At 42.7% G+C, this 27460-nt stretch overlaps 1 protein-coding gene across 1 annotated transcript; it reads right to left on the bottom strand.

The window, feature by feature from the left end:
• Nucleotides 1–612: 612 nt before the first annotated feature.
• LOC124995965 (receptor activity-modifying protein 3-like) lies at nt 613–27460 on the bottom strand. Its single transcript, XM_047568747.1, has 4 exons — nt 27160–27460; nt 7949–7978; nt 7503–7662; nt 613–2431 (listed from the first exon to the last, which is right to left on the bottom strand). Exons 1-4 carry the CDS (start codon nt 27209–27211, stop codon nt 2176–2178), a joined length of 498 nt encoding a protein of 165 aa, XP_047424703.1. The 5' UTR covers nt 27212–27460; the 3' UTR covers nt 613–2175.

The following is a 27460-nucleotide window of genomic DNA, read 5'->3' as shown; positions in this document are numbered from 1 at the left end:
GTTTATTGTGAGTCCCTTGTGTTCAAGAATGGAATCTGAATCCAGCCACTAACAAAGAAAACCAAATATAGTGGTAATTACAAAATGTACGAATTTTAAGAAGTTGAAGCTGTACATACATCGATCCTCCACAACACTATGACCACTGAGAGGAGAAGTAAGTAACATTGACCATCTTGTGACAATTCAGTGTTCTGCTGGGAAACTTTTGGCCTTGACTTTCACATATGGCATAGACCAGAGCAGGCCCCCGCACCACATGGCAATGACACTCCTAGATGGCAGCAGGATGCAGTCTTGACACAGGCACACACACAAACAGCTTAGGAACAACTCAAAAAACATGAAAACATGTCCTGGCCTCCAAATTCACTAGATGCCAAACTGATCACAGATGATCCACAGAGGCCTCTCCTCTCCACCCATAGGACCCAAAGGCACCCACAATCCTGTTGCCAGACACACCACAGGACATCCTCAGGAGACCCATGTCCATTCTCTGATGAGTCACAACTGTTATGGAGGCACAAGAGAGACCTACACAATATTAGGAAGATGGTCATAATGTTATGCCTGAGCTGTGCATTTTCACAAGTATTTTTTCTTCTTTTATTCCAGTGGTGTCATGCAACCATAAAATAACCAAGAGCCATAATCAATAAATATACATAATATGTCAAGCTGAAGTGTCAGACTGAAGTGTACATTCAGTTCACATAATAAGACCAACCAAGCATTCTTAGACACATTTCGGATTTAATCAAGAAACATTTGATGAGAAGTTTCAGTTTCCATCAATGACAGTTTTAGTGAGAAACACTGACTGCGGGTGAGAGCACACAAACTGACTGACGTGGCTTTAGATGAAAATAAGACAAGCGGTGGTTGGTTAAGTTTGCTTCATGGCTGGTTGGGGGTGTTCAAAGACCTGATGGAGTGCACACATTGAATCAAACCTTTCTCCAAAGAAATTCATCTCAAAGCACCAGTGCGTGCTTCTCTAACAGTGGAGACGCAATGCAGATACAGTAGATAGCACAGACAGAAAGCACAACTGTACAATATGAGGTCTCAATGTGAGTTATTTTCTTTTTTTGTTTGTTTCCACTGAGAACCCCTCTTTGTGAGCATGAACAGTATTTTATTCAACAACATCTGATAAGTTACACTGTTATAAAACAGTCTGTTGGGGCTCAGGTAGTCACACAAGAAATTCAAGTCCTGATCTACATGGAGCGTTGTTTTGTCTTTGGGCAGTGCATCCTATACAGTGGTTAAAGTCCATTCAGTAACTCAACAGTAAGACTACACTTCACTGAAACAATACTGTGTCCATATTTGGCTTATTGTATTATCCTTTCAGGCCATCATACAGTGTCATGTTCAAATATTTAACAACAGTGTCCTCCGGGAGACATATTTCCCATAGGGTTATGGAGGTCAGCCAATGATTTTGATCCATTCCATTACTTTGGCCTTCAGCAGCGATACAGTGCTCTGACAAGAATCTTCGAGGACAAAAAGTCTGGATCCATGAGCTTTAAGGAATTCATCCAAGAATTGGTCAAATGTCCATCTGGTCAAATTACCCAATAAGAAATGACGACTCAAGATCCAAACCCCAAACCCAAAGATCAAAGAAATATGCTGAATCACTTATTTGTCAAGAGTTAGATGAGATGATACAGCTAGCAGCTGATTAGCTTAGCATGGGATCACAACACTGGCAAACAGGAAGCATCTAACCAAAGGTAACAAAGCTACTTTAAATCACATTAACATCATTTATTTCTTTAAACAAAACCATGGTAGCTGTTTTCTCCTATTTCCAGTCTTAACCAGCTGCTAGCTTCATATTTACCATATAGTCCATTCCTATGGCAGAGGAATCATCTTCTCATCTAACTCTCTGCAAGAAAGCAACAGGACATATCTCCCGAACTTTCTACTGGAAAATAAGACGTAAAAACCTGTTGAACTGTTCACCATGTTGAATGACAGCAGGTCATATAAGCAGGTCGTCCTTTCTTCATTTCGAGAAGAAGTGTAGGTAGTTTTAATTTGACCAACAGAGGCTTTAGTCCGTGCACTCGTTCAGAGTTCAGCACTGAGTTAGTGAAGAGATTTGGACCATGAACTCAGTTCTTTTTCTCCATTCTTGTCCACCTTGGTGTCTTAGGCCAGGATATCACTCCTCTTGCTGCACCAGACGACCAGAGCAATCATGGCCAAGGTGAGGAATATGGGGACAAGGATGAGGATGGTTAGCGTGTTGTCCGGTGGGTCAACCCATACCACCTGTTCGATCGTGCAATTGGAGAAAAAATGCTTGTGTATGCGGATGATATAGCTCTCCACTTGAGGATTCGGCCAGTAGCAGCCCATGATGTGGGACTTGGTCTCTGTGCAGAAGGTGAAGAAATGGTACTCACTGGGGAGAAAGAAGAGAGGAGGGAAAGATTAGAAGAAAATTCTCACTGAACACTTTCAGTAGATGAATCCCTGGAGGGAAAAATGACTTATGACTTTTCATCTCATTGGTTTGTGACCCATATGTCACTAAACTCTATCAAGGTCCAAACTGGCTCTCTACACATGGTTCTCTGAAGGGAACATATAAATTCAAATCCCCACTGTACTTTCACTAACCCGAGCATCTGAGATGTGGTAAGTGATCCATCATTGTGAGAGGAAATATACTGTGTTTCACTCCCTTTCATGGCCCACTATGCTTCACTATTTTTCAGCAGGGTCGTTCAGAGTCTTCCCTGGCCCTTTTCAAGCTCCAAGCAGTGCTTTGATGAAAACATTCAACCAGTCTTAATCCCCCTTTCTGGGCCCTGAATTCTCTATCCTCCACTTTCAGCCTTTTGCTTTCTTTTTTTTTTCTTTTTCTTCTCATGATGTCCAGGAGCTGTTGGTATTCTCGCTGGCTGAACAGTAAATTGAGCAACATATTCCCACTCCTGCTTCAATGAGAAAAGGACACCTTCTCAAATGACATCACACATATCTGTGCTCATTGTGCTTTTTGTTTTTTTCTGCTCTGGCCTTTTCGAGCAGATTAAGCAAACAAATTATGACACGTTAATTAAAGACATCAGTGGGATCTTGTCACGTTGGGACAGAGCCAGACAAGCTGTTGCTTCTTTCCAGTCTCTGTGCTCAACTATGCCAACTCCTAAAACACAACAACAAACATGAGGGTGCAAATCAACAAAACATTAGACCCACTGACTGGTCATTAAACACATAATTAATTATACAGGACAATGTGTATCACTTAAGATACAGGTGAAATGTGAAAATGTGGAATTATAGTAATGCACTTAATGATGTTGTATTTGATCTTTTCACTAAAAATAACAGACTCTAACTTATTTATTATGCTGCATAATATTGTATAATATGTTCTATATACTATGTACTATGTAACATATAGATACGCATGTATGTCTATGTATACACACACAGACACTTAGAGTACAAGATAACATATCACCCATTATGTTATGCAGCTATACTGTGCATATTTCCCACGCTAAAGCTGTCATTATTATGTCATAAATTATACTGTCTCAACAGCTATAGCATCTATAGCCCTGACGTCAACCTAAGCCATTGTTTTAAATGTCCTTTGCTTAAGTGCTGCAAATAAAGTAAGCCCTGCTGTCTGTAGAGGGATATATGGTTGTTTATACTGGAGATGTATAGTACAGTGCGTGTGGGGCAGATAAGAGAAGTGTTTTACAGAGAAAAGCTTCCTGTGGCAACTAAACCCACGATAGTATATTAATAAACCTGCACATGTGCCTGTACATTACTGCTGCAACTGTGACATTTCCATCCATCTGTCTGTCTGTCCATGCTATTTGGTCTAACAACATACGAGAACCCCTGCTAATACAAGCTATCGACTGCAGGTTCTGGTTAGCTCTGATAAAGTATATGAAGAGATCTTTTCTGAAGATGGAGTTTTTGCCACAAGCAAGAGCTTGAGAATGTATCAGACGGAGAGAGAGAGAGAGAGAGGGAAAGAAATGGAGGGTTGAGAAAAGCATGTATCAGAGCATTCAGGCAGACGTGATCCAAATGCAACATGCAAGACTGTAGGGAATAGCAGACTTTTGAAGTTATTTCCCAGGTCGAACGCACAGCAACTAACGCGTTTTCAGAGTTTCACCCACACACAATAATCAGCAGGGAAGAGAAAAAAGAAAAAAAAGGGAACAAATCTGCTCTCAGTCCCAGTTGCTTGATATACATAGCTGTGAACATAACCAAACACATACACACACATATATGATCACAATATAAAGACTCATTTATGCAAAGATACAAACATATGTATGGTTTTGTAGGTGCAGATACATGGTGAAGATGGAGGTGAATCTTAGCGTATCTTTTGGGCAGTTACTTAGTATAAAAGTCATTTTTTACTGTATAATTACAGTAAAACCACTTCTAGTCCTAGAGAGGATATGCTGTTACTTGTGTTGTAAAATGCTTTGTAGTTGTGTTGCATAATGACATCTCAGACTGTAAATCTTCATGCATGTTCAGACAGAACAGAGACCTAATTTTAAAGGCACGTCGATTGCACATAAGTCCAATGTAAAGTGTCTAATATGCAAGAACAGTTTCCACCAGAAAACCAGTAAACGGAAAATGCATGTGTGCATCCTGTTATGTGAATATTATGAGCACTGGACTGATGAGCCATGTAGACCCATTTCAGAACACTTTACGAACGTATTTCAATTCAATTTCAGCTGTTCATAGTGTTCAAGTGATCTTGACCATTAACAGTCCTCTCCTGACAAGACTGTATCTCGTGTGATGACAACATAACCCACTTATAACTCATCTAAAAAGTCAATTGCTTCTCATTAGTTGAAGCAGGAAATCTGGCATCTGGTCCCAATAGAAACTATACATGTGTATATACACACAACTATATACGTTTCCCTCTTCCTGTACTTCCTGAACTGCATTAACCCCGGCGGCTATAAATGGCTCAGGGCAGAAAATCGATACAGCATGATATTTGAAGTAAACGATGAAGTTCATAAATGCCCCTACAACACACGCTGCCTCTCGGTGGGCTATCCATAGCCTTTTCGGTGCCTCTTTTCCCGACTCATTTCAAACAATAACAGTCATGTAGGCTGAGTGTTCGGTCATAAGCAGTCACAACAGAGAGAGACACGGCTCATTTGTCAAATAAAGGAAACTCTGCAGGGGTCAGTGCTTGTTTAAACACCAGGTCCCTGGCTCTCCAAGCCCGATCCTTCACACCACTCTCTGGTTCCTCCAGAGCCCTTTTCACTCCCTCTAACCCCTTCGCTCTCGCCTTCTTATCAACTTCTTTCAGGCTCCACAGCAAAACCGCTGCAGAGAAAATAAGTGTATCCTCCACAGACATGTAAATGAAGTGTCACGAAACACCGAAGTGACTTGTTGTTAGACTCATGCAGACAATGTTCCTGGAAAGGCAAGTCATACCGGGTTCAACCATGAAACATGCTCCTTATGCTTATTATTTATCCATTGCCTTAAGTATGTCATTACATTGGACTTGAAGGTGTTTGAGGCTGTTTGTAACCAAACGTCCAACTGCTCTCTGACTCGCAGACATCCACCCAGCTGAAACAGGCCGGGTAGATTACAGTCTTCCTATCAATCTACAAAGTGTGTTGCAGAAAATGCCACCATGCAGAATTGACAGCCCCTTAACTAAAATGACAAACATAGGGCACTCAGACGGGAAGACAACAGTGCTTGAGAAAGGAGGAGTGATAATGATTAGAGCTTCAAAATGTGGATGGTTGTTCGCCGTCCAGACGTGTTCCTTTTTTGTTTTTCACATAGCTTTTATAAACAAAGCGACAAATTTGCTCTGTAGTAACTTTTAAATCAGCTTCCAGGACGGTTCCCCCGATAGCATTTTTACTGCGTCCTCTTTGGCAAATTAAATCTGCACCGTCCAACTAATGTAATGAGACACTTTCTTTGTACTCTTGAGATGTGCGTGCAGAGGAGATTCTCCTTTGCTCCCCAATATCAGCACTTTATTTTGGGTCAACACAGGAAGAAGTTATGGTCTCTTTCTTAAGAAGGTGCACAATTTTCGCTATTTAAAGGCAATTTAAGAGTGTGACAGCCAACAGGTTCAGATACTAATATGTTGTTGTGCTATGTAGGAGGAGTGTATGTTGCTGAAGATGATCCATTTTGGAAAGGTTATGAGGTTAGGCAACAATGAATGCCTCAAAAATGCAATTAAACCTGAAGTGATTTTGGATGTGTCTCTTTCAGCGGCTCTGCTACCTGATGCAAATGAATGCTGAGAGGCACTGGGAATACAAATGGATCCAGATCAACCACCAGCAACCCACTCATTTCATACTGACTAACACAATTTACCATGAAGATCACACCGCTTTAAGTGTAAACTCGAATTGCATGAACTCTCTGAGGATAAAGGTCTAAATGTCTTTGCTCTTCATTACCTCAGCTCTTGGCTCGTGGTCATCAGATGTTTTCTTCCACATTAAACCACAGGTGATCGCTGCCCTGACAGATGCTGCACAGATGTTGCATTTACCTCATGAGTCAGTCGCGAAGGCTGCACCTTGCGTGCGGGAAAATTCTCCAAGAGAGCTTTTCAGTCTTTAGATCAACACCCTTTGTTTAAGCTACGACGTAAATGTCAAATTATATCATAGATCGGCTTTACATTCATCTCAGCCTCCTGTCATTAAAAAACTCAAAATTATTATGATCTAGATATTATCCTCTGAATTCATGCTACAGTTTGACAGAAGAGTTGGTCTCAGTTTAGACTTTGAGCTACACTTTGAACATATAAACATGATGTTTCATTATTTACTTTACATAAGTGGTTTAAGATAGTATGTTCTTTCTGTTTGGATTTGTTTAATTGTCTCAAATTGTAGCATGCCTGGTTCGGTTCACTTGAAAGAGGCTATGAGGCATGGGCAGAAAAAGTCTAATAAATGTATTGACCAAAGGAAGTGCAAAGAGAAGCTCAGATCAATCAGTCTTGGAAACGGCAACCAGACTAGACATAGTACAGATCTGCCAGCATTGTTGAACTGGAGCATTACAGACCTGGTGTTACCTATGACAATGATGGACAAGAATAGGATGTGGTAGATGGAGAGATGGTGATTTTTTCTGGTCGGAGTATTTCCAGTTCACCTCAGTATATTTGCAGTGCAGGTAAAAGAGAGCTGGACAGGAAAGAGCATCTCACTGCAATATTAAAACAGCCTCTCCATCTAGATTCAGTCCATTACTAAAGCATTAGTGGGGACTGTAGTCAAATATACGCAGTCGTGGAGGATGCAGCATTTGATTTGGATGACAAAGGATAAAGGAGTCCTTTAATGTCCCAACATCCAGTAGTTTTTCACAAACTTTATGAAAAGACACTACGAGGAGTCGCCAACAATGATGGGTCTCCCTGTTGTTCGTACCTGATGAAGTGTGTGAGGTTACACCAGTTCTGCGGATCTATGTTAGCCATGTCCTTCTTGAAGTCCTCTCCACAGACCTCCATCTCCACCTGCAGACGGGACTCATTGCAGACCTTCTTCGGCGGGGGCGTAGTGGGCTCTGTATGGAAGCTGTCCGCAGCTGAGAGGACACACAAAGAAGTGGACAACGTCAAGTCGTGCTTTGTGTGCCTGGCTTTGGACAAACTAAATAAGTAATGAAACATGATAAAGATGGATGTAGGTCTGTATTCTTGTATTATTTATGAGCTTTCTGGCATTTTTCTCATAACTGCATATTCTGTAATTAAACTATGACTGGTAGTTTCTGTGCAGTCCATCATGAGATTTGTTTCGATCCGTTATCTTCTGGGAACAAGCGCTGAATGGTGGATGTATCTGCAATATGTGTGGATGGACGTGCTCACCTGATGCCCCTCTCATCATCCAGGCATTGACTGTAAAAAACAAAAACAAACAAAAGACAAGTCAAGTAACTGGAAAACCGAACAGTCCAGTTCCAACAAGATGAATGTATCTTAAAAGTAAAGACTTTTTCACAGACTGCGACCCTTGACCTGCCTCTCATCTGATTGCTCTGCCGTCCCTGTTTACAATCAATGCAATGCCATCTCCGTTGAGCTCAAAATCGATTTGTACTCCGAGAGTGGCATTTTAACTATGCAAAGATGAACTTTTACTGTGAAGCTCCTGAGGATATTTCACTGTATCTTTTAATAGAAATTGGTCCATTCGTTTTTAATTGGATCAGTTTCTGCTTGCAAATTTGAACAACCGCACTTTGGCAAGAGGTGGTTGGGGTGGAGGGTGGGTGCACCAAGAGCTTGTTAGGTTTAGGCAACAAAAGCATTGTGAATTAACACATTTGTAAAGCTCAAGGTTACAATGTAGCAGATGGCAGTTTTTCCCCTAGCTTAACAAAGTGTTGTGGCTGCCTTAATATAACCACAAAACTGTTTGAACAATACGTGCTCACTACAAGTAGACAATGTGCTAATTTACACTGATAAATGTGCTAATTTACATTTCCTAGGTACTATAGTCATAATTACCTTTAACTAAAACATCTCGCTATTCTTGTTTTAGCTTTGCAATATTAAATCTTATTCAACCCTCAGTCATTCAGGGTTGACTTCATTATCTCCTTGTGTGGGCATTTCCTTTGCAGTAATTTCCAGTTAAGGCAGGTGGAAAGGACACATGAAAAATGACACATGTAGGCATTCATCTCACTAATACTCCTCTGCCCATACACTTGGAAATTCCCTAATTCCTCTCCAGTGCTCAGATTCTAAAATCCTGGACACGGCGGCTGAGTCTAACTACAGCAGTATAAGGAATGGCCAAAGCTAAACAAGCCGTTGCACAGGAAAGAATCTTCCTTTGATGTGCCACGCTTACAAAGCGGCGGATCAGTTTGAAAGACGCCCTGCAGGTCATGGACTGCTACCGAGTTAGCGTGCTAAATATAGAGACTTCCCTGTTTGAGTATTTAAGGATGTTTTGAGGTGGAGTGTTTAAGGTGGAAGCAGTTTTTATAGAATAAATATAGAAAGTAAGAAAGACAGATTGCATTTTAGAAAATATGTTAAATATGAAGCTACACAAACACTTAACACAGGAAACAGGTGGTAACATCTGGCCTTGCTCTGCAGCAGACTCAGCCTCTGGTGCTCATCATTAACACTTTATATCTTGTCTGTTTAATTATACAAAAACAGTGGTGTAAAAAAAAATTCTACACAGGCATTTTCTGAGCACAGAATTTTTTTAGAACTGCCCTTAATACATTCCATCATCTAGAGTTCAGGTTAAAACTGTTTGGAAAGGGCAAGAAAAATCTTAATTAGAAAAATGACTTTGCAAAAAAAGGTACTGCAAAACAGTGGGCCTGAATAAAAAATCCTAAATTATAATTAAGGTTTAAAAACTCCCAGTCTGTATAGTGTTGAACTTCTCGGTGAAGTTCGGTCACCATGCTCTACTTTCACATCTGTCATTTGTCAAAACCATTTGGTTTTCTGGAAAGCTGCAGGAGCAGTCATTCTTGAAACCGAGATTTCAAAAGCTGTGAAGGATGTGAAAAAGCAGTTTGGGAATCGCGGAGGTCTCTTGGAGTGACAGGCCGCTGCTTCCTTGGACCGTAACGAGACCCGGCTAGAGTCGCTGTCTGGCAGTATCCGAGCATCATGACACAACGTCAATCAGTGTCACTTATTCCGACATTAAAATGACGTGTCTCCAAGGAGAGTCAACACTCGTACTTCTCAAGATTCTCCACATTTTCCTTTGTGCATCGGGGCACAAAGAAAAGAAACCCTCGACGTCTGCCGATCAATACATCAAATCACGGCGGCTCACGGAGCACTTTAAAAATTGCACTCCTTGAAAGTTCTCTGTCTCTGACTTCAGAACTTGGCTTTCAGCCCTGTCATTCTCAGAGAACCACCCCCAGCAGGCCTCGCATGGACAAGTCCAAAAATAACATTTTCGTGCATAACATCCAAAATAAATACATAAGTGTGTGGCAAAGCCAAATGTCCCTCTTTGAGAACAAACTGCAGACGATGGTGTGAATTCTGTGGCGCCCTCCAACAACCACGACAATGTGGGTGCAACAGGAATGTAGAGTAAGAAGCTGCTGATATCTTGAGATGACAAACATATCTGACACACTACAAAAGCACTCAGTTAGCATATCTATGACAGCAGACAGACAATAATAAGATAAGGCCCAGGCGTTCCATATATTCCTAAACAACATACCAAGAGGCCACTGACTGATCACATGGTCACATAGCAGGTACTGCCAGAGGTGCTAATAAATAAAACTGCATTGCTGACTATTCAGTGTGGTCATTTGAGCTTCAACAACCTTTTCACACAATCTGACAGACACACCTGCCAGAGAGACACTCTGGCTGTTCTGGCGTTATTAATATACAGAAGCTGATCAACCTGCAACAGTCATCCAGCAGCAGGATTCCCTTTCGGCGCGAGTTCAGCGTAACAGCAGGGAGGGGAGCTTTCAAACTAAATCCACTCTATCAGCTTTGCGGACTGAGCAAACGCAGACTGAATTGGCATCGGTAGTGATTAAGTGCGAGCATGAGAGATTTGGTTACATTACGCGCTGATTCGCGAGCGCGAATTAGAGCGGCCTCGGCAAATCTCTCACCCTGGCGTGCCAAATCGCCGGCCGTCAAACTGGATTTGAAAAGCAAATAAATTATCACAGCGAGTATTTCTTTCTTTATTTACTTTTAATTTATTTATTTATTGGTCTCTTCTGAAAGATGAGGTCAAAAAAGTACTACAAAGAGCTTTTTCATGGAAAAGGGGATGCCAAATGTCACATAAATTGATAATCTTCTATCGATACCTCGCTACAAGGGACACCTTTCACATTACAGCCAATTATTTGGGGCATTATTTATATAAAAAACTAAATAGTGCTTTTAAGTACAGCTTTTTACACAGTCTACAGAAGGTTGGATCTGTAACAAATTGTCAATAACAGCCGTCCAGCAGCTTCTCCCATCAGCCCTCTGCAGAGAAGATGAATGGCAGCAGTGCAATTTACCTGCAGAAGCCTCTGCCATCTTCAAAACATTACAGGCCGTGGGTTGTAGATTGTAGCAATGTCCTTTCAATTTACTGAAACCATGAGTGCCAATTTGCGGCAGCTCAGTGTGAAAGCCGGTTTCGAGTTGAATGAGCCGAGCTGTGTAACACAGACGCAGAGGCAGCCTGTGTTCGTCGTTTTCCCCTTCTCAGAAAAAAAAAAACCTAGGTGAAAACATTTCAGGAGTAAGCTATCGCACATTATTGCATTCATTCACGAGATCTCATTAAAACCTGGGCCCGCCACAGACGACTGAGTCATGAAACAGCTCATCAGTCGGACGTGAATGGTTGGTTTTTGTGTCGGTTTGCTCAGTCAGCCGTTTGCCCGTTTCCGTGCCATTCATCGGGTTCCTCTTCAGGGAGGTTCGTGGAGCCGTGGCTGCCGTTGCTGAGGAACAGCTGGCCGGGACGGGCGACACGCACGCATCTAAGTTAAGGAGGCCCTTCCTGGCTGTTGTCTACAAATCTGAGATCATCAAGACACAATCAGATCACTAACGGTAATCAAAGAGCATCGGCGCTAAACTGTTTTTAAACGTAGTGAAATGCATGCAGCTGCTTTAACATCTCATTAACTGAAGCAATGCTCAGTTAATGAAATGCAAAATAAGATAAAGATGGAGCAAAAAACGTCTCCAGAAAAGACAAAAATATATATATAGGGAGCATCATTAAAACAATCGGCTTAATTTTCTCTTATTATTTTTCCTCTTTTATAAAGAACAGAACAACATGTGGCAGGATATTCATTAGATTCTCTGCATGTGGGAGTTTAAAATTAGCAAGACGCCAACCGTCTGCCATTATTGGCTTCCCTGAGAAAAACATTAAAACTGTCTTCAACGTGAGCAAAAAGCTATAAATCGACGCTCATTAAATACCTGTGATACCATTACAGCACCAAGTTTTTAACTTAAGTAGGCAGGTGCGAGCTTTAAAGCGACAACCTTCCGCCCACAAACTAAGACGTGACCTTAGGTTCGCAATAAAATGGCAGTGAAAGAGTAAATTGTGCAGCTAAAGCGGAGTGATTTTAGAGGGAAGAGTTATTGTACGTGCAGGCTGACAGCGTGCCAGCTGAGCATCGGCTCGGTTGGCACGCTGTCACCCTGTCATCCGCTGCCCGCTGGATAAATATAGAGCATGAATGAAAGCAGATGAACTGCTAGCGCTGTCCAAATATATTTCAAGCACAAGTGGTAGCGGCAGGAATTTCAGGTCTGCCAGATCATCATTAGGATGAGACAGTAGTCGCGGTTAATAAAAGGAAACGCATTTGACTGCAAATTGTCTGACTCGTGCGCCATTCGTGTGCTGTTTTAAAAATCCAATTAGAGGAATTAAAAGATGGAACTAAATGAGGTGCCCTCATGTCTCGCTGTCTTCCTGCCTCCCTCTCTGTGTCCATTATAGCACTCAGATAAATAGGTTGACATCAGCTGAGGTTTCTAAATGCAGGTGGAGAGATGGAGGGAAATGAGAGGTATGGTGAAACAGGACAGCATCATCCACCATCCTATCCAGCCATCAGAACAAATAGTACGTATTCCTAATGCTGCGTTCACATTAGCAGTGAGAGACCAGCAAGCTAAAACACATTTTCAATGAAAGACATGAAGGGAAAAGTTGACATCCGACAATTGTCACTATGCGTCAGGCAAGTGTGTGTTTTTTTTTTTTGTCCTTTTTTTCCCAAAAGCGTTCAAATATGACATAGGCGATTACGCTATAAGGCTAACGTTATGCACTGAATTTTACAACATTTTTGTCAGGGAGGAGGGTTTTGATAAGGGACAACCCAAGCGCAGGACAAAAGGGTTCAAACAAAGACGAGACACAGGGGAAACTAATGAGGGCGGAGCATACAAGAAGAAACCAATAAGCAATAGAGATAAAACACGGGGAGTAAAACCAAACAGGAAACCAAAATTAACAAAATAAAACAGGAAACTCAAAACATGATCATGGAAAAACACAGACAAAATCAGAATCGTGACTATTTTTCAACTCCAATCTAAACAAATCTGAATGCAATTTGATTCAGATTAGCTGGTAACTCTTTTGTTAAATGAGAGTGAACGGTTAACATCAACAATAGATAACATGCTTTATAGGCTCCAGAGGGAAAAGAAATAAGTAACAGTGTCATAACAATGGCTGCACATTATTGTGTCATTCACTCCTTTAAGTAGTTTACAGAGAGATCTGCTCATCTGAATACTTTAAGCTTATTTTTATCAGCAAACACTGCTCAGCTTTCACAAATAAGCGCCTGACCTCCCTCTCTGCTCTTTGAGGATACTTTGAAGATCTCTGGCTTCTCGACTTTTCAAGTCAAGCCGCCCTCCGGTGATCACTGGCTGCGAGGAAAATAACTGAAGCAAGCTGAATGAACGAGGACATAGCTGTGCGACGGAAAGCGTTTGTTTTCTTTGCGTGGCAGATCTGAGAAGGCCAGAGGGAAATGAAAGAGCAGACTGGATACTTTATTTAAAGAACAGAGGTCAAATGGCCGGACTTACAGGACACTGACTTTTTGGTGAATCGCAGAACTCCTAATCAGGGTCGACACACATTTGACGAAATAACAGCAAGGTAGCAAGGAGAAAAAAAGAACACCTTTTTGTCCAGGTCAAAGATAAAGTCACTCCTTATCATTTGTTACTCTTAAGCCCGGGGGAGTTCACAACTCCTCAAACACTGACTGAGATTATAAGAACAAGGCCCTTGCTTCTAAGGAATCGGTTTCATTTCCGTCAAATAAATAGATAGAAAAGTGGTGTGAGCAAACAGGAGACATAACAACTTTACATTTGTAAAATACTTCAAACTCCATTTGTACACACTACTTAAGTCAGTTATGAGGATCTCCTATAATCAAATGAAACTGGGGTGATTGATAGTCTCAAACGCGGCGTTAACACAAGAGTTTCCCAAACCGTCCTGTCAATAGGATGTTTCTACTTTTACCTCCTCCTCCTTCCTGTGGTTTATTTTCTCTTTGACTCAGGGGGATACCAACATGTAGGCAGTGATTTTCCATCGGTTCACAGTTAATTTCCCTCTGAGGCTGCTCCGATGAGATTTCCTTATGATAACAAGAACTAATGTACCTAAATGACTATAGCAACACCAGATCCATGCTAAAATAAGACCTGCAACGTCAAATTAAATTAGAAGAGATGCTAGATCCGTGATAAAACTCAGTGCGCCGAATTCACTCTCAGCTTGACCTCCTGGCAATAACACCAGTGACAGCCAAACATTGTCAGTGTTAGTCACACGTCTTATCAGCAGAGCTAACCCTGACAGGAAGATGGATGACCTCCTTGGAGAGGGCTGATGTAAGTGGCTACTCCTGAGTCCTGATCTGACAAAACAAGGAGAGGATGTTGTTCTGATAGGAACACTGACCCATCGGGTTCATGTGAAGTCACACTAGAAAATTACAAATTATTTTTGGTGCGTGAGTCTCTGCTGGTCTACAGGGTTACGAATGAGAGGGAGGGAGTAACTGTTTCTTCTGATCAATGCGATTCACAGAAATAGAGTAAATACAACTAAATCTTACACTGACTCATTTCACTCATTTGTACTTATCATGGTTTGACTAATAAAAGTTTGTGTACTTAAACGTTTGACTGCTTTACTCTTGTATTCTACACTACAAAAATATTAATTCTTCTAATATCTGTCATTGGCTCCAACTACATTCTTGTCTCAGATTTGAGACATTTGAGAGTAATCATCATCATCAGCAGCATCATCATCATAACTGCCACACATAAAAACCTGATTGATATCTATATTCTCAGACTTCCGCTGATTGTGTTCTGTGATTGTGGTCAGTCACTGCTGATTGGCTGATGGCAGATTTAATCAGGGCTCAATCAACATGCACATTCTCCTTGAAACGGGTGGTGCTGAGATCAGATCCCCAGGGAAAGTTCTCAGTAAAAATCATTCACTCCTGCACTCACATCTGAGCCCTGTTTATTAGGTCTTGGCTATCGACCTTCATCAGGACCATTTTACAGCTGCTGTGTGACTTCCTTTTGAAACTTGAGTGCACTTGTGCCATTACTTGATTACAGGTGTTTACAATCACTAGAGGAAGTGAGAGCACTGGAAAACAGAGAGAGGAACTGGGTGTTAGATGCAAGAATGTTAATTAATTCATCACACCTCAAAATATTTGGGACCAAAACCTGTGGTGATCTAGAAGAAAGAGAGTCGTTCATCTCATCCTCCTTTGAGACTCTTCTGTTGATTTTGGGGGGGTTGCTCTCTTAATTCTGTGAGTTCTGTGAATATGCATCCCAAATGCTGTCCAAATATTTATTCATATTTGCCCACGTGGCCTCCATATCTCTCAGGCCAAGAGAGATAGGTTTGCGTCCGGTGTCGGATCGATGTTTTTGGAAGTGCTTTCGCTTGTTTTTCACAGTCGACGCACTTTTCTGTTTTTGGATTACGGCCGCTTTCGGTTCCTGCTCGGTCAGGTCTGGTTGAGTAAACTGTGGGACACATTGAAATTCAGACACTTTAAAAATGTGACCACAGCTGTTAAGGACGAGCTCAAAGTATCGTACAGACATTTGCTTATGAGCAGATAAAAAATGGTGAGGACAAATCTCTGCAGACCTAATGAAGTTGCGTTGTTCACAATGATTTGACCTATATTCTTATAGTGATCTGTCGGTTTAACCTAGAAGTCACATGATCCTTTTGAACATTAAGACTCATGTATGGTTGCATGTGCTTTTCTCAAAAACTTGCAAGTTGCATATTGCACAAATTCCCGGATCAGCTGGGAAAGTCAGTCCACAATCAGCTGCTGCACACAGCAACTGTCTCTCCCTCCTGAGATTTCACAATCAAATTTGTTCCAGTCACGCTTTGAGTAGTTAAAAAAAAATGGGCAAGAAAGATTTTTACAGTGCTACGACATGCATGCACTCCGTGTTGTTTGATAGCGACAAAAGCACACCTCTGTATATAGATAAAATATAAGGTAACCGATAGGGAGATGTTTTTTTTTTTTAGAGCCTGATGTGTTGCCTGTCGGTGTGTGAGAGGTTTCCTGCTCATGGAGGATGTTTAAACCTCTCCCCCTGTCAACTGTTCAACCGTGGCCACCAGCTGCTGCTGTCAGAAGCTACATAAAAAAACGAGAAAAAAAAACTCAAGATGTCTATCACAGATGTGAAAATGCCCACAGCTAAAGAAAAAACACACCTTTCAGACACACAATCAGACTTTTCTTTTTTTTTTTTTAATGTATGCAGTTTGGGCGCAGAGGTTATTTCACTCATGGCCAAAAGAAAATCACACTTTCGGCGCAGATGAGAGAACTGCAAGTGGAGACGGTGTAATCAGGTTCTGCTCTCAATCATGCTTCATCAAGGCCGGTCTGTTGGATTCACAGTGAGTTAAAGACGCAGTGATTAACCGCTGAGTGGTTTATTATTCACCGAGCAGCTGAAGAGTCAGTTGGGGCGAGCAGACATTAATTCAGCAGTTCTGTGAAGGAGACTGAACAAGAGGAGACGGTGGGGATGTTGGGCCGAAAGGCAGATGTGGAGAGTGCATACTGTACAAGAGGGATAATACTTTATTGTCACTGAAGCCTGTGTTGCTGCTGATTCTCTTTGAATCCCACATTCGTCTCCCGATGATAAAGCATTTGGAAAGTATCTGTGCTTCACTCGGAGTGAAAAGTTGAAGTGGGAGCACACTACAACTATTTGACCCTGACTCAAACACACACACACACCCTCCCGTCATTTACATCCACTTCACGCCAAACCTGTCCAGCTGTAAGGAAGACAGAAAGCCCTGCCTCTGTCTCCAGTCATGTTTTTTAGACAGCTATCTTTGTTCATGCACACAACCGAGTGTCTTCCTGCGAAAACAGTTTCCACGTGTGCGTCACGATCCCTGTTATTTAACAGGGCCCCGTCTCTCTCTAACGCTACCGGTCTTCATCCTTGAGTGTGCCTGTTGAATCAGGAATAAACACACTACTCCTTCTCTGCTGCCACAGTCTGATGATCCGGGGGTTTGCTTCTGTCAGAGCGTCAGAGCGGAGTCTTCCATGAGAGGGGATCTGGAGGTCAAGGAGGAGGGAGAGGAAGACGAGACTGGAGAATGACACAGATGCACAAGACAGGGGGGCTTGGCAAACAAACGCAGGAAGGAGGGGAAGTCAAGAGGGGGACTCCTGGATGGCCGTGATGCAGACAAACAGAAACAAAATGCCATTGGTGGGGATTCCATGATTGAGGTGTTTCCAGACAAAAAAATACATGTTTTTTTTTTTTTTTTAACCTATTACACTATTTGTATGTGGGATGACAGCAGGTCGAGGTAGTGCACCAGCATTTCATGGGTAAATGTGAGGCAGTGTGAAGGACTTTTGATATAATGACTTATATAAATGCAGTCCATTTACCACGCGGAGAGGAAAATTACAGCTGAGCTTCTGCAGAATGGGCCCCTATGGAGAGAATCAGTCCGTCTATGATCTATCGCAGCTTGGCTGCATGAGCGCCGAAGGTGCTGCACTGAGCACCTCGCAAACATTTTGTCTGCAGTTTAGCGTGGAAACAAAAAAAAAGTTTCATCAAACGCTTACTTTTTTTTTTTTTTTTTTTCAGCATTTGTATTCATATTAGCAGCAGGAGCTGAGCGCTCACACTGATGCACAGCGCCGGCTGCCAGCGATAGATAAGCAACTTTGGATGCAATTATAACAGTGTGTTAGCAGATTCTGCACTCTTTACGAATCCCAAACTGTTCTTTGTTAGCGGAGATAATCAACTTGAAAAACAAAATTAGCTAGGCAATGTGATTCAGGCTTTCATCAGTATTCCCCGCGCACGCCCCTCTTCAAGCACAGATGGGTGTTTAATTCTAAAGCATAAAAGCTAAATATGGCCTAAAGCCACTTTGTGACATCCCTCTTCAGCAAAAATGAGCTCCACTGGAAAGCTTGCAACCAGAAGAACACATACATTTGTCTATTTAGACTACGCCGTTGCTTTCATTTACCACTTTCTGTAAGCTTTTAGAAAAACAGCAAATTCCATCGACAGGAGAAACGGTTGCATGGCTCCACAGAACAAGATAAAGCTGTTAATTAAGTTGATATGGGCCACCTTTTCTTTTGGGACAGATAAATGCTCTTTTTTTTCAGTGAGACTTGCCTCAGTGGAGGACATCAGGATGAAATCCAACCAGTTCACCTTGTTTTTCTGTTTGTTTGTTTTTTGTTTGTTTTTTTTTCAGACACAATAGATTAAAACAGACAAACACACTTTTCCGTAAATGTCAAGCATTGCAGCAACAGTAACCCCCCACCCACAACAGATCTGTAATAAATACGTCAACTTGTCCTGGCCATTAATTACAGCCTCTTGGCCCACTCTGTGTGATAAAAGCCAGAGCACAGCAGAGAAAGCTGCAACTTTGACCCAAATCTCATCAGGGATGGCATGAATACACTAAGGTACAGATAAATAGATACAACACATGGACGTATGCTATGGATGTTTTGCATTAGCTGTCTGTGTAATTTTAGAAAAGACATAGCCCATGTCTGTGAAAATGGACTGCATTAAAGGGGCTGAGTGGAAAAGAAAAAAGAAAAGGCTTGGTTTATTTCAGCTGTTTCACCGGCAGTGACAAAGACCTTGTGTGTCTGACAGAGACATAAAGCTGTGAAAGGGGCTAAGATGAAAACAAAGAGCCACTCACAAATTTAGATTCTGATCCTGAGATCAGGCCCCTTCTATTGATGATATTATGACTTGTCACCAAGCAACTAAGTAATCACTGGTGCACCTCTGCTTTCCCCTATAGTCAAAATGTCAGCCATGAAAAAAATGTCTATGCCAAAGATAACCCTGATAGAGCCCTTCTAAAAGTAATTTTGTTTTTTCTGTATTAACTAAACACTAATCACACAATCATACTGATTTGTCCAGTCACACACCCTATAATAACAAAGTAGTGTCCATGAATAGATATCTTAAAATACCATGGGACTGACACATGAACGCTTACATTTCCGAATAAATTATTCATCATAGGGTGGGGTCTCCGTCCGCCTTGGGGGCACCCCTGCCACCCCGGGGGGTGGATGGGGGGGTAGCTGATGCCATTGCTCGGCTGGTCGATGTTGGTTCTTCTGGGTTTCCTGGGGGTCTGTCGCATCCTGGTTGCTGTTCTGGGCTGGGGGCGGGGTCTGGTCGGGGGACTTCCTGAGTCCTGGGGGCCCTCGCCCCGTCTGTGGGTCCCATGGGCTGCTGTTGCTCCTTGGCCCTGCTGCCGGGGACTTGGCCCTCACTTGCCTGCCTCCTAAATTGCACTCACCTCACATTCCACCACACACTATGTCACCCATTACAACCAAGGCTAGGTACACCACACACACCCATCCCAAGTTTTTAATGCACCTCACCTTAGGGGTCTACCCAGGATCGGTCAGGGTCAGGGCAGGCTGCAGGACAGTAGTGTGCTGCAGTCCTCTGACCCACCTGACCCTCCTGTTTGCCCCCTGTCTTAATGCACCACACCACATCCAGGGTCACAGGGTCACGGTGTAGGGGCTTGCTTCCTCATCAGGGACTGAGGAAGCACAGTAATAGGGACACTGTCACTTTTCATTATCCCTTGGCACGGCTTGGGGGGCCTGGTTCTCCGCTAGCAGGGGGATCTTGGGCTGGCGGTCTGTGGCCCCACGGCCGTTGGTAGGGGTATCTACCTAGGTTCTCTGGTGTCCTCTTGGCCTGGCTTTGTCTCCTGGTGCTGCGTGGCGACGGGTTCATGGCGGCTTCCTTGGGTACCCGGTTGTTCCGGTATCGACTGGTTCGGGTGGTGGCTTGGTGCTTCCCCTCTCCCTTCGATGGGGGGCTGGGGTCTCTCCCTGGCGGGTGGGGGTTCCCTCTTCCCGAGGTCTCCCTGGCCTGGGTGCGCCAGGGGCATGGGGCCGGTTCCTTGGCCCCCCTGCTCGGATGGCCCGTCCCTGGTTGGGCGCTGGGCCGGTGCCCGTCTGCGGGGGCTTTGCTGGGCTCCTGGGGGAGTCCTCTCGGCTGGAGAGGTGTCCATGGCTGCCCTGCGGGCGGGGGGTGGGGTCTTTGGGGGGGGTGTTGGCGGTGGTGGGTGGACGGGCTGCGGTGGCTGGGGGGTGTGGGGGGTATGGGGGGCTGCTCTGGCCTGCACCGACTTGTGCTCGCTTGGTCGGTCTGGGGGTGTTGGTCGTCGCTCGCCATCTGCACTGGGGTGTGGCTTGCCCCGTGGCTACGGTAGTTCTCTGGTCCTGTCACCCATGCGCCCCACACTGGGGTGGAGGTTCTCGGGCGCTGGGGCTTCTGACCTGACTCTGGGCCCTGGTAATGGTCTCACTCATATTTAGGGAATGCCCACATGCATGTGTGTTGTCACCTGCCAGCCCGTGCTGGATCACATCAAAAAGAATTGATGAGTCCCGGCTATTAAGGGCTGGATTATTGTTTTCACTCTATCACTACGTGCCCTATGGCAGACTTCTCTCCTTCCATTGGGACACCCTTACCCCCCCTGGACTCTCTCATTTCTCCAGAGATGACTGAACTCAGTCATACTTGAGTGAGGTGACTTGGGAAGCACAGAACCCTGCACTCCACTAGTTCCTACTAGCACCACATGTATCTCCTCCACTGTCCATCCTTCTACATCTTTTCTTTCCTTTGTTCCCCCCCTCTATTCACTGAGGTGTAGCACTGCCCTCCCTGCCACACAAGGTCACTACACTCAATAAAGATCAACAGGACAGTTCTCAGGGAGGGCTGGTGATGGTCACACTCACGCACTGAAGTAATAAAGCTTTCAGCTGCAAGAATATAACTGCATCAACCTCATATAATGTTGACACCCTGTGGTGTTCAACTATGCAGACAAATGAAAAAATAATAAAAATAAATAAATAAATTATTCATCATATTACCAATTAGTTCACCTATTACTCAGCAAAAATGGAAAGTTGATACATTATTTATTGCTTTACTTTTAATTATTCCAAGGAACCTCTAACATTTCCGTCACGGTTGATACTTGAAGTTAATGATGGTAACAGCTCTGCAGCTCACATAAGTCTGGGCACAGTTAAACAAACTACTGTTGTTTTTATAAAGAAGTCAATTACATTCTGCACACAGCATGAGGCTGCAAACAGCACAGCACGGTGAAAGGTTTTAGGTGGAGCCTCTGGCCTGCAGCTCTTCATCAAAAAGATCACTGTGGGCGCTCCTTCTTGTTCCATCACTCGCTGCAATATGAAACTTATCTGCTGGGGGGGAAACATGCAAAGAAATCATTGTGTAGTGATTTTCACTCCACAACAGCAACAGGACAGGCCTCTGAGGCCGGGGTGGGTGATACCGTGGACAAGTAAATAATGGGCTAGTATCGCTGATACCGTAAACAACACAACAACAATGGAAAATAAAGTCAGTAAAAAAGTCAGCTTAGCAAAATAAGTAAACAAAAGCAACAATGTAATAATAAATGTTGGCTCATTCATTTTCCACCAAAGAAATGGGTCTGCATCCAGTGTAATTGTCTTCACTTGCGAGTACCGACACATTTCAATAACGGTATCAGTGCCATCTGTGTGATGCTAGGATTTGAGTGTCAAACTCATATCCACCTTTTACTGCAGATGGGGATGGAGAACCTCCACCCACAGACTTGACTCCCTCACATGAACTCTTTGAGGAGTAATTTACTGAACGTATAGAAGAGAACCTGTAACAAAATCTCATCATGTTAGTATTGATCTCATACCAAAACTACACGGTATCGGTACTACTGATACTTAGATCGATACGCCCAGCCTTAGTGTGCATGACCACTGGGATAGGCTCCAGGGTCAGGTGAGGCTAAGGGCAGACAACAGCCTTATAATGACATTAAAGGGACCTAAGTCTTCTTTATTAGTGTTAAGTCCCTTTTCATTTCGGGAGTTTATGAAAAATGTGGGAAACCTGGCTGTACCAAGCCCACACATGTTTGCTGTCATTGCAGCTTCGATAAACCTCACGGAGAAGGGTCACATCTGTGTATCCAGGCTGTACTTGGTCAGATGCTCACAGACGAGCACACAACAGCGTCACAGTGGGCACAGATGTAACAATGATTATCCACAATGCAACGTGACCCAGGTGTGCCATAGGGTTCGATGTTAAGTGCTACGCGGTGCTAATGCAGCTTCAAGGCTCCAGCAGAGATGAAGAGGAGCTGTCGAGTTCTGATGAGCTCACTTCGTCCTAACTCAACACCTGCACATTGCTGCTCCTTTTCCACCTCGTTGTCTTCGGACTCGATCCCGACACGATGCTTCTATGTCGGTAAATGTTGGCTGTAATGTCTGACTGCTTCTCACAGCTGCTGCGGATTATTGCAAGCTGTTTCTGGGGTGAAGGAACACAAACAAACCACCTGAGTGTGAGTCAGAATCTGTTTCAAAATTCTAAAAGGCTTCTTGTTAATTAAGGCAAGAGTGCTGAGCGGCCTTGCTTCCTTTGACAGCTTCAACACATTACGTTTTGCCCAGCGTAGTTATTTTAAATCATAACCCATTTGCTATTTGGCTGCTCGTCTGAAAACATTTCAGTCTCACGTGAAAAAAATTACGTTCCTCTCCTGTCATCAGTAGCTCATTTCAGTCTATCGTTTATCATTAATTTGAGCCTGCCATTAGACTCTTTCAGCCAGACTCATTAGCACCTTCTCTGTGATTGGAAATCTGAAATCCCTCCCTCTGCCAGATAGCTTGATATAAAAAGACATCCTGCTCCAACTCTGCCCTCTTGCTGCTCCTTTGCAGATGCCAGCATCATTATATAATGAGTCACAGGTATTTGCTGTCCTAGAGAATATATGAAATTAAATTATGTTGTGTATTAACACTATGCACAAAAACTGTTACATATGTGATAATTATTTGGATTGCCGATTAGTTTTTTAGGCTGTTTTAACAATTTACTTTACTCACCGGCCACTGCATTAGGTACACCTTGATAGTAAAAGGCTGGATCCCCTTGGAAACATTCCTCAGAGATTTTGGTCTATATTGACATGATAACATCACACAGTTGCTGCAGATTTGTCGGCTGCACATCTATGATGAGAATCTCCCATTCCACCACATCCCAAAGGTGCTCTATTGGATTGAGATCTGGTGACTGTGGAGGCCATTGGAGTACAACTCATTGTCCTGTTCCAGAAACCAGTTTGAGATGATATGAGCTTTGTGACATGGTGCATTATCCTGCTGGAAGTAGCCGTCAGAAGATGGTACAACCATACCACGTTCAAAGTCACTTAAATCCCCTTTCTTCCCCATTCTGATGCTCGGTTTGAACTTCAGCAGGTTTGTCTTGATCACCTCTACATGCCTACATGCCTAAACGCATTGAATTGCAGCCATGTGATTGGCTGATTAGCTATTTGTGTTAACAAGCAATTGAACAGGTGTACCTAATAAAGTGGCCAGTGAGTGTATTTTCTGTTGTTCAAGTAACCAAAACCAACCAATTCTAGTTTCTTGCATTAATTCACTTTTAATAAGGTTCACTCTATGACCCATTTTTGCTTCACTGTTTCACATATGTAGAACTGCTTCCACAGTTTGATAACACGAGATGAGAGCTAATCTGGGCCGTGAAAAGGAGCCTCCAGCTCTTCTTGTTAAGGAACTCTTTGATGGTCATATGGCATGACAAAAAAGATACTGAAAGAGTTTATACGTAGGTGCACCTACAAAGGGATGAACCTCTCTATAATCTGTTGACCATCTGGAGCTTTGACAGAAACACACTCTGCCCTCTGCGCGGCAACTCAGGAGTCAGCGACACCTCGGCTTCAGACTTTGATATGAACAGGATGAGCTAAGAGGCAGAGTTCAGGTCCCCTCTGGAGCATGAATCTTTAACAGGGATCTGAAAGATTAATAACGCCCTTAACACACTTTCCCTGCCGTTGTGCCGTAGACTCTACAATCTCAGAGAATCAGAGATATTGGAAGTTTTCCCTTCTCTGAGTCCGTTTGAGGTTTAAGACTTAAAGAGCAAGGCTTTTAATAGTTTATACTTTCAGTAAACTCAAAGACAAGACAAAAAGAACAAGAAAAACACTGCAATCTTTTTAAGATGAAATAATGAGGTAAATATTAGTATTTACACCAGATCATGTGATATGTTTGTACTAGACAATTATAAAAACCTTATGTTTACATTCAAGTTTATTTTGCTCATTTGCCCAAACAGAAGAAAGATGCCTCATTGAACCACCTGAAGTAGGAACAGACAGCACCAGAAACTAGACTGGAGAGGATATTTTCAATCAGATTGAGAGGGGTGGTGTAACTTGGTAGCCACTTCAAAATGTGCCGAATTCTCAAGCAAATGCTTAATCTAATGTTGTTTCTCTCTGCTTGGAATAGATACGCTCTTTCTGTGGATAATTGCCTCACGTTTCTGGGAGGTAGCAAAACAACAAGCTGTTTAAACACGTGCTTGGAAAGACAAATAAAGCAGGAAATTGATGCAGGCGGCGCAGTCATCTTCTATTTAATAAATGTTGTCCCTGAAGTTGGACATGGTGTCCATGTAAACGCTTCGATGTCAAATTAGAATTATTTCAGCCGCATTGTCCACATACAAGTATTCATTGAGAAAGTGACAATAACCATGGCTTAAGTTAAACAAAAAGAAAGAAAGATCTAACATTTTGTCACAAGTGTCTCCTCTAATAAATGTATTTCAACCCTGGAATGTCCAGATGATTAACAGCACGGTGCAAAACAACAACCATGTGGTAAAAGAAAAGGTTTCAGTCACACACACATTGAAAACAGCCCCACACACACAACTCTCTCCTCAGCCTATGAATAGCATTTTTACAAGAAAATGATTTTTTTTTCTTACTTAAAAAACATTTTTTTTCACAGCTATGTTTTTATGTCCAGTGGAACAGAAGAACCCCGAGGCCCTTTCCCTCACTGCGAGAGTGTATATGAATAACTATTTATTGGGGTAAGCAGATGCTTCACAGTCAGTGTCTTTTTTTTTCAGTCTTTTTTTTCTGTGTGCTACACATGTGGACCATCTCCTCCAGTCTTCGCTGCATCCACCACACTGACGTTACATTAAGAATGACTCAGTGCGTTGCGTACTGGTTTTCTTTGAACACATCTGGACTCCCACTTTCTTCCTCCCAATAGGGATCTTGATGGGAAAATCCTGCATGCCTTACAGCATGGGAATATAACCCATCTCACTGCTTTGACAGCATTACATGCAGCGAACTCTTGTAAAAAATCTTTGTTTTCTCTGGCTTTTCATAGCACTGGAAGGAAAACTTACGGAGACTGAGTATAAAATGTGTTGTAAGTCTGAAGATGAGCATCTATGTTAGGTTTCTGCTTGGATGTGCAGTGCTGAGAGAGCCGCAGCTGTTACATGGCTGAGAGCCAGCCTGGTCCAGGCTGATAGTCTTGTCAGGACATACTGTAGAGCAGGGGTCTTCAACGGTTTTCAGGACCAAAACTGATGGAGAGATTAAGTAGGGACCCCCTACCAACTATATGTGTTCTATATTAAACTCAGCCTAGTGCTATTGATAAATATACATTATTATCAATTAGCATTGAATATTAAGGTATTCAAATAACACACATGTTCACCATGTGCAACAGTAGGGTGGCCATGCAACTGCCATAAATATACCTGACATAAATATACCTAACTGGTGTATGTATAAATAATCGGCAGTTAAAGAAAATAATTGACAGATTCAAGTTTTAACTTTGAACATAGCTAAATGTAGTTTGGACAGTGAATCACCGAGCCATTTGGCTCCATTTATCCCTTTACTAAAATATGTTGGATTCATGTTACTGTGTATTTAAAGAAATTTAGATTTGTGGGGGAAAATAAAAAAATAAATATATATGATAAATGTCTAGTCAACCAACGATTTTGCGATTCAGTACCTCTGTGGGCCCCCTAGGGGGCGCGAACCCCCTGTTGAAGACCTATGTTGTAGAGAGCATCCCTCTGTTTATTCCAAGCTTATATACCATATTTGTCATCAATCTGTCTCAGGGTTACCCCTCCAAAACCTCTGAGTAAACTTCCCTAGATAAGAGTTTCTATGAACTACAAACCATAAAATTGAAATCCTGTATCACCTAGCGCACATAGCATGACCAGGCATTTTCAGTGCCAGTGTCAGACCAGGTGACCAAATATCAGCCCAGCAGCTGCTACCTAACAGCCCTCAGTCAGTGAATCACGTAAAGAGTTGCTACACAGTGATATCAGGACTCCTCTTCATACGTGACTCATTCTTATCTGCTGTCACTAATATGAACTACTCTTCGGACACTGAGCAGGCCCTTATTAAAACAACTCTACTATGACAACCTTATTAACCTATTCAACTCCTGAGCCACGACCTAGCGCCACATGAAACATGATTTCATACATGATTTCACCCCTGGTCTGCCAGATAATGAGCCAGATCCAGAAATTCCTATTGGCCACGATATAGGTCAGGTCTGTCCATTGGGGCATGAGGCCATGGTACTGTATATATCCCATTCAGTGCATGCTCTGAGGTGAGATTGATGTTCCTGTTATTTCCTCTTACGAAGCCTCATTATGTGCAACCTGACACGGTGGCAGTGCATTTCTAGATGTAAAAAAATAGAATGCATCATTTGTACATTAAAATGAAACTGTAATAACCAGGTATTTGTCCGTAATGAAAAAAAGTGCCCTCAAGTTTTATGTTGCATGTGTGTGATCCCGTTATTTAATTTCTCCCTATAACAGAGCAGGCAGACTACATGAATACAGGATTCGTGGAGGAAGATTTTAATCCTTAAGCGAACTGAATATTAAAAAAATAAATAAAAATAAACTAAGAAGTCATTGCTACTCACCCAAAACCCCAACAACAAAAAGTTTCAGCACTGCGAACTCATTTGTATCCATCACGCTGCGAGAATCCAGTCGGACTTTGAATGAAACCTCAGCTGCAGCTCCGTGAAAATGGATATTTGAAGCGAGCCATCATTGAAATTATCCCAAATGCGCGCATCCCGTCATGCCGTTAGGTGGAAGTTTGAGAGAAATGGAAAGATAACTGAAAAGAAAAAAAAAAGATCCCTGCGCATCGACTTTCCCCTACTGTCCTCGAGATGATCGCGGCAGCTTCTCAGGAGTCAGAGCTCAAGACCGCAC

Source organism: Mugil cephalus, chromosome 18, assembly GCF_022458985.1.
Source record: "Mugil cephalus isolate CIBA_MC_2020 chromosome 18, CIBA_Mcephalus_1.1, whole genome shotgun sequence".
Classification (NCBI taxonomy): Eukaryota; Metazoa; Chordata; class Actinopteri; order Mugiliformes; family Mugilidae; genus Mugil; species Mugil cephalus.
This window is presented reverse-complemented; position numbering and strand designations above follow the sequence as displayed.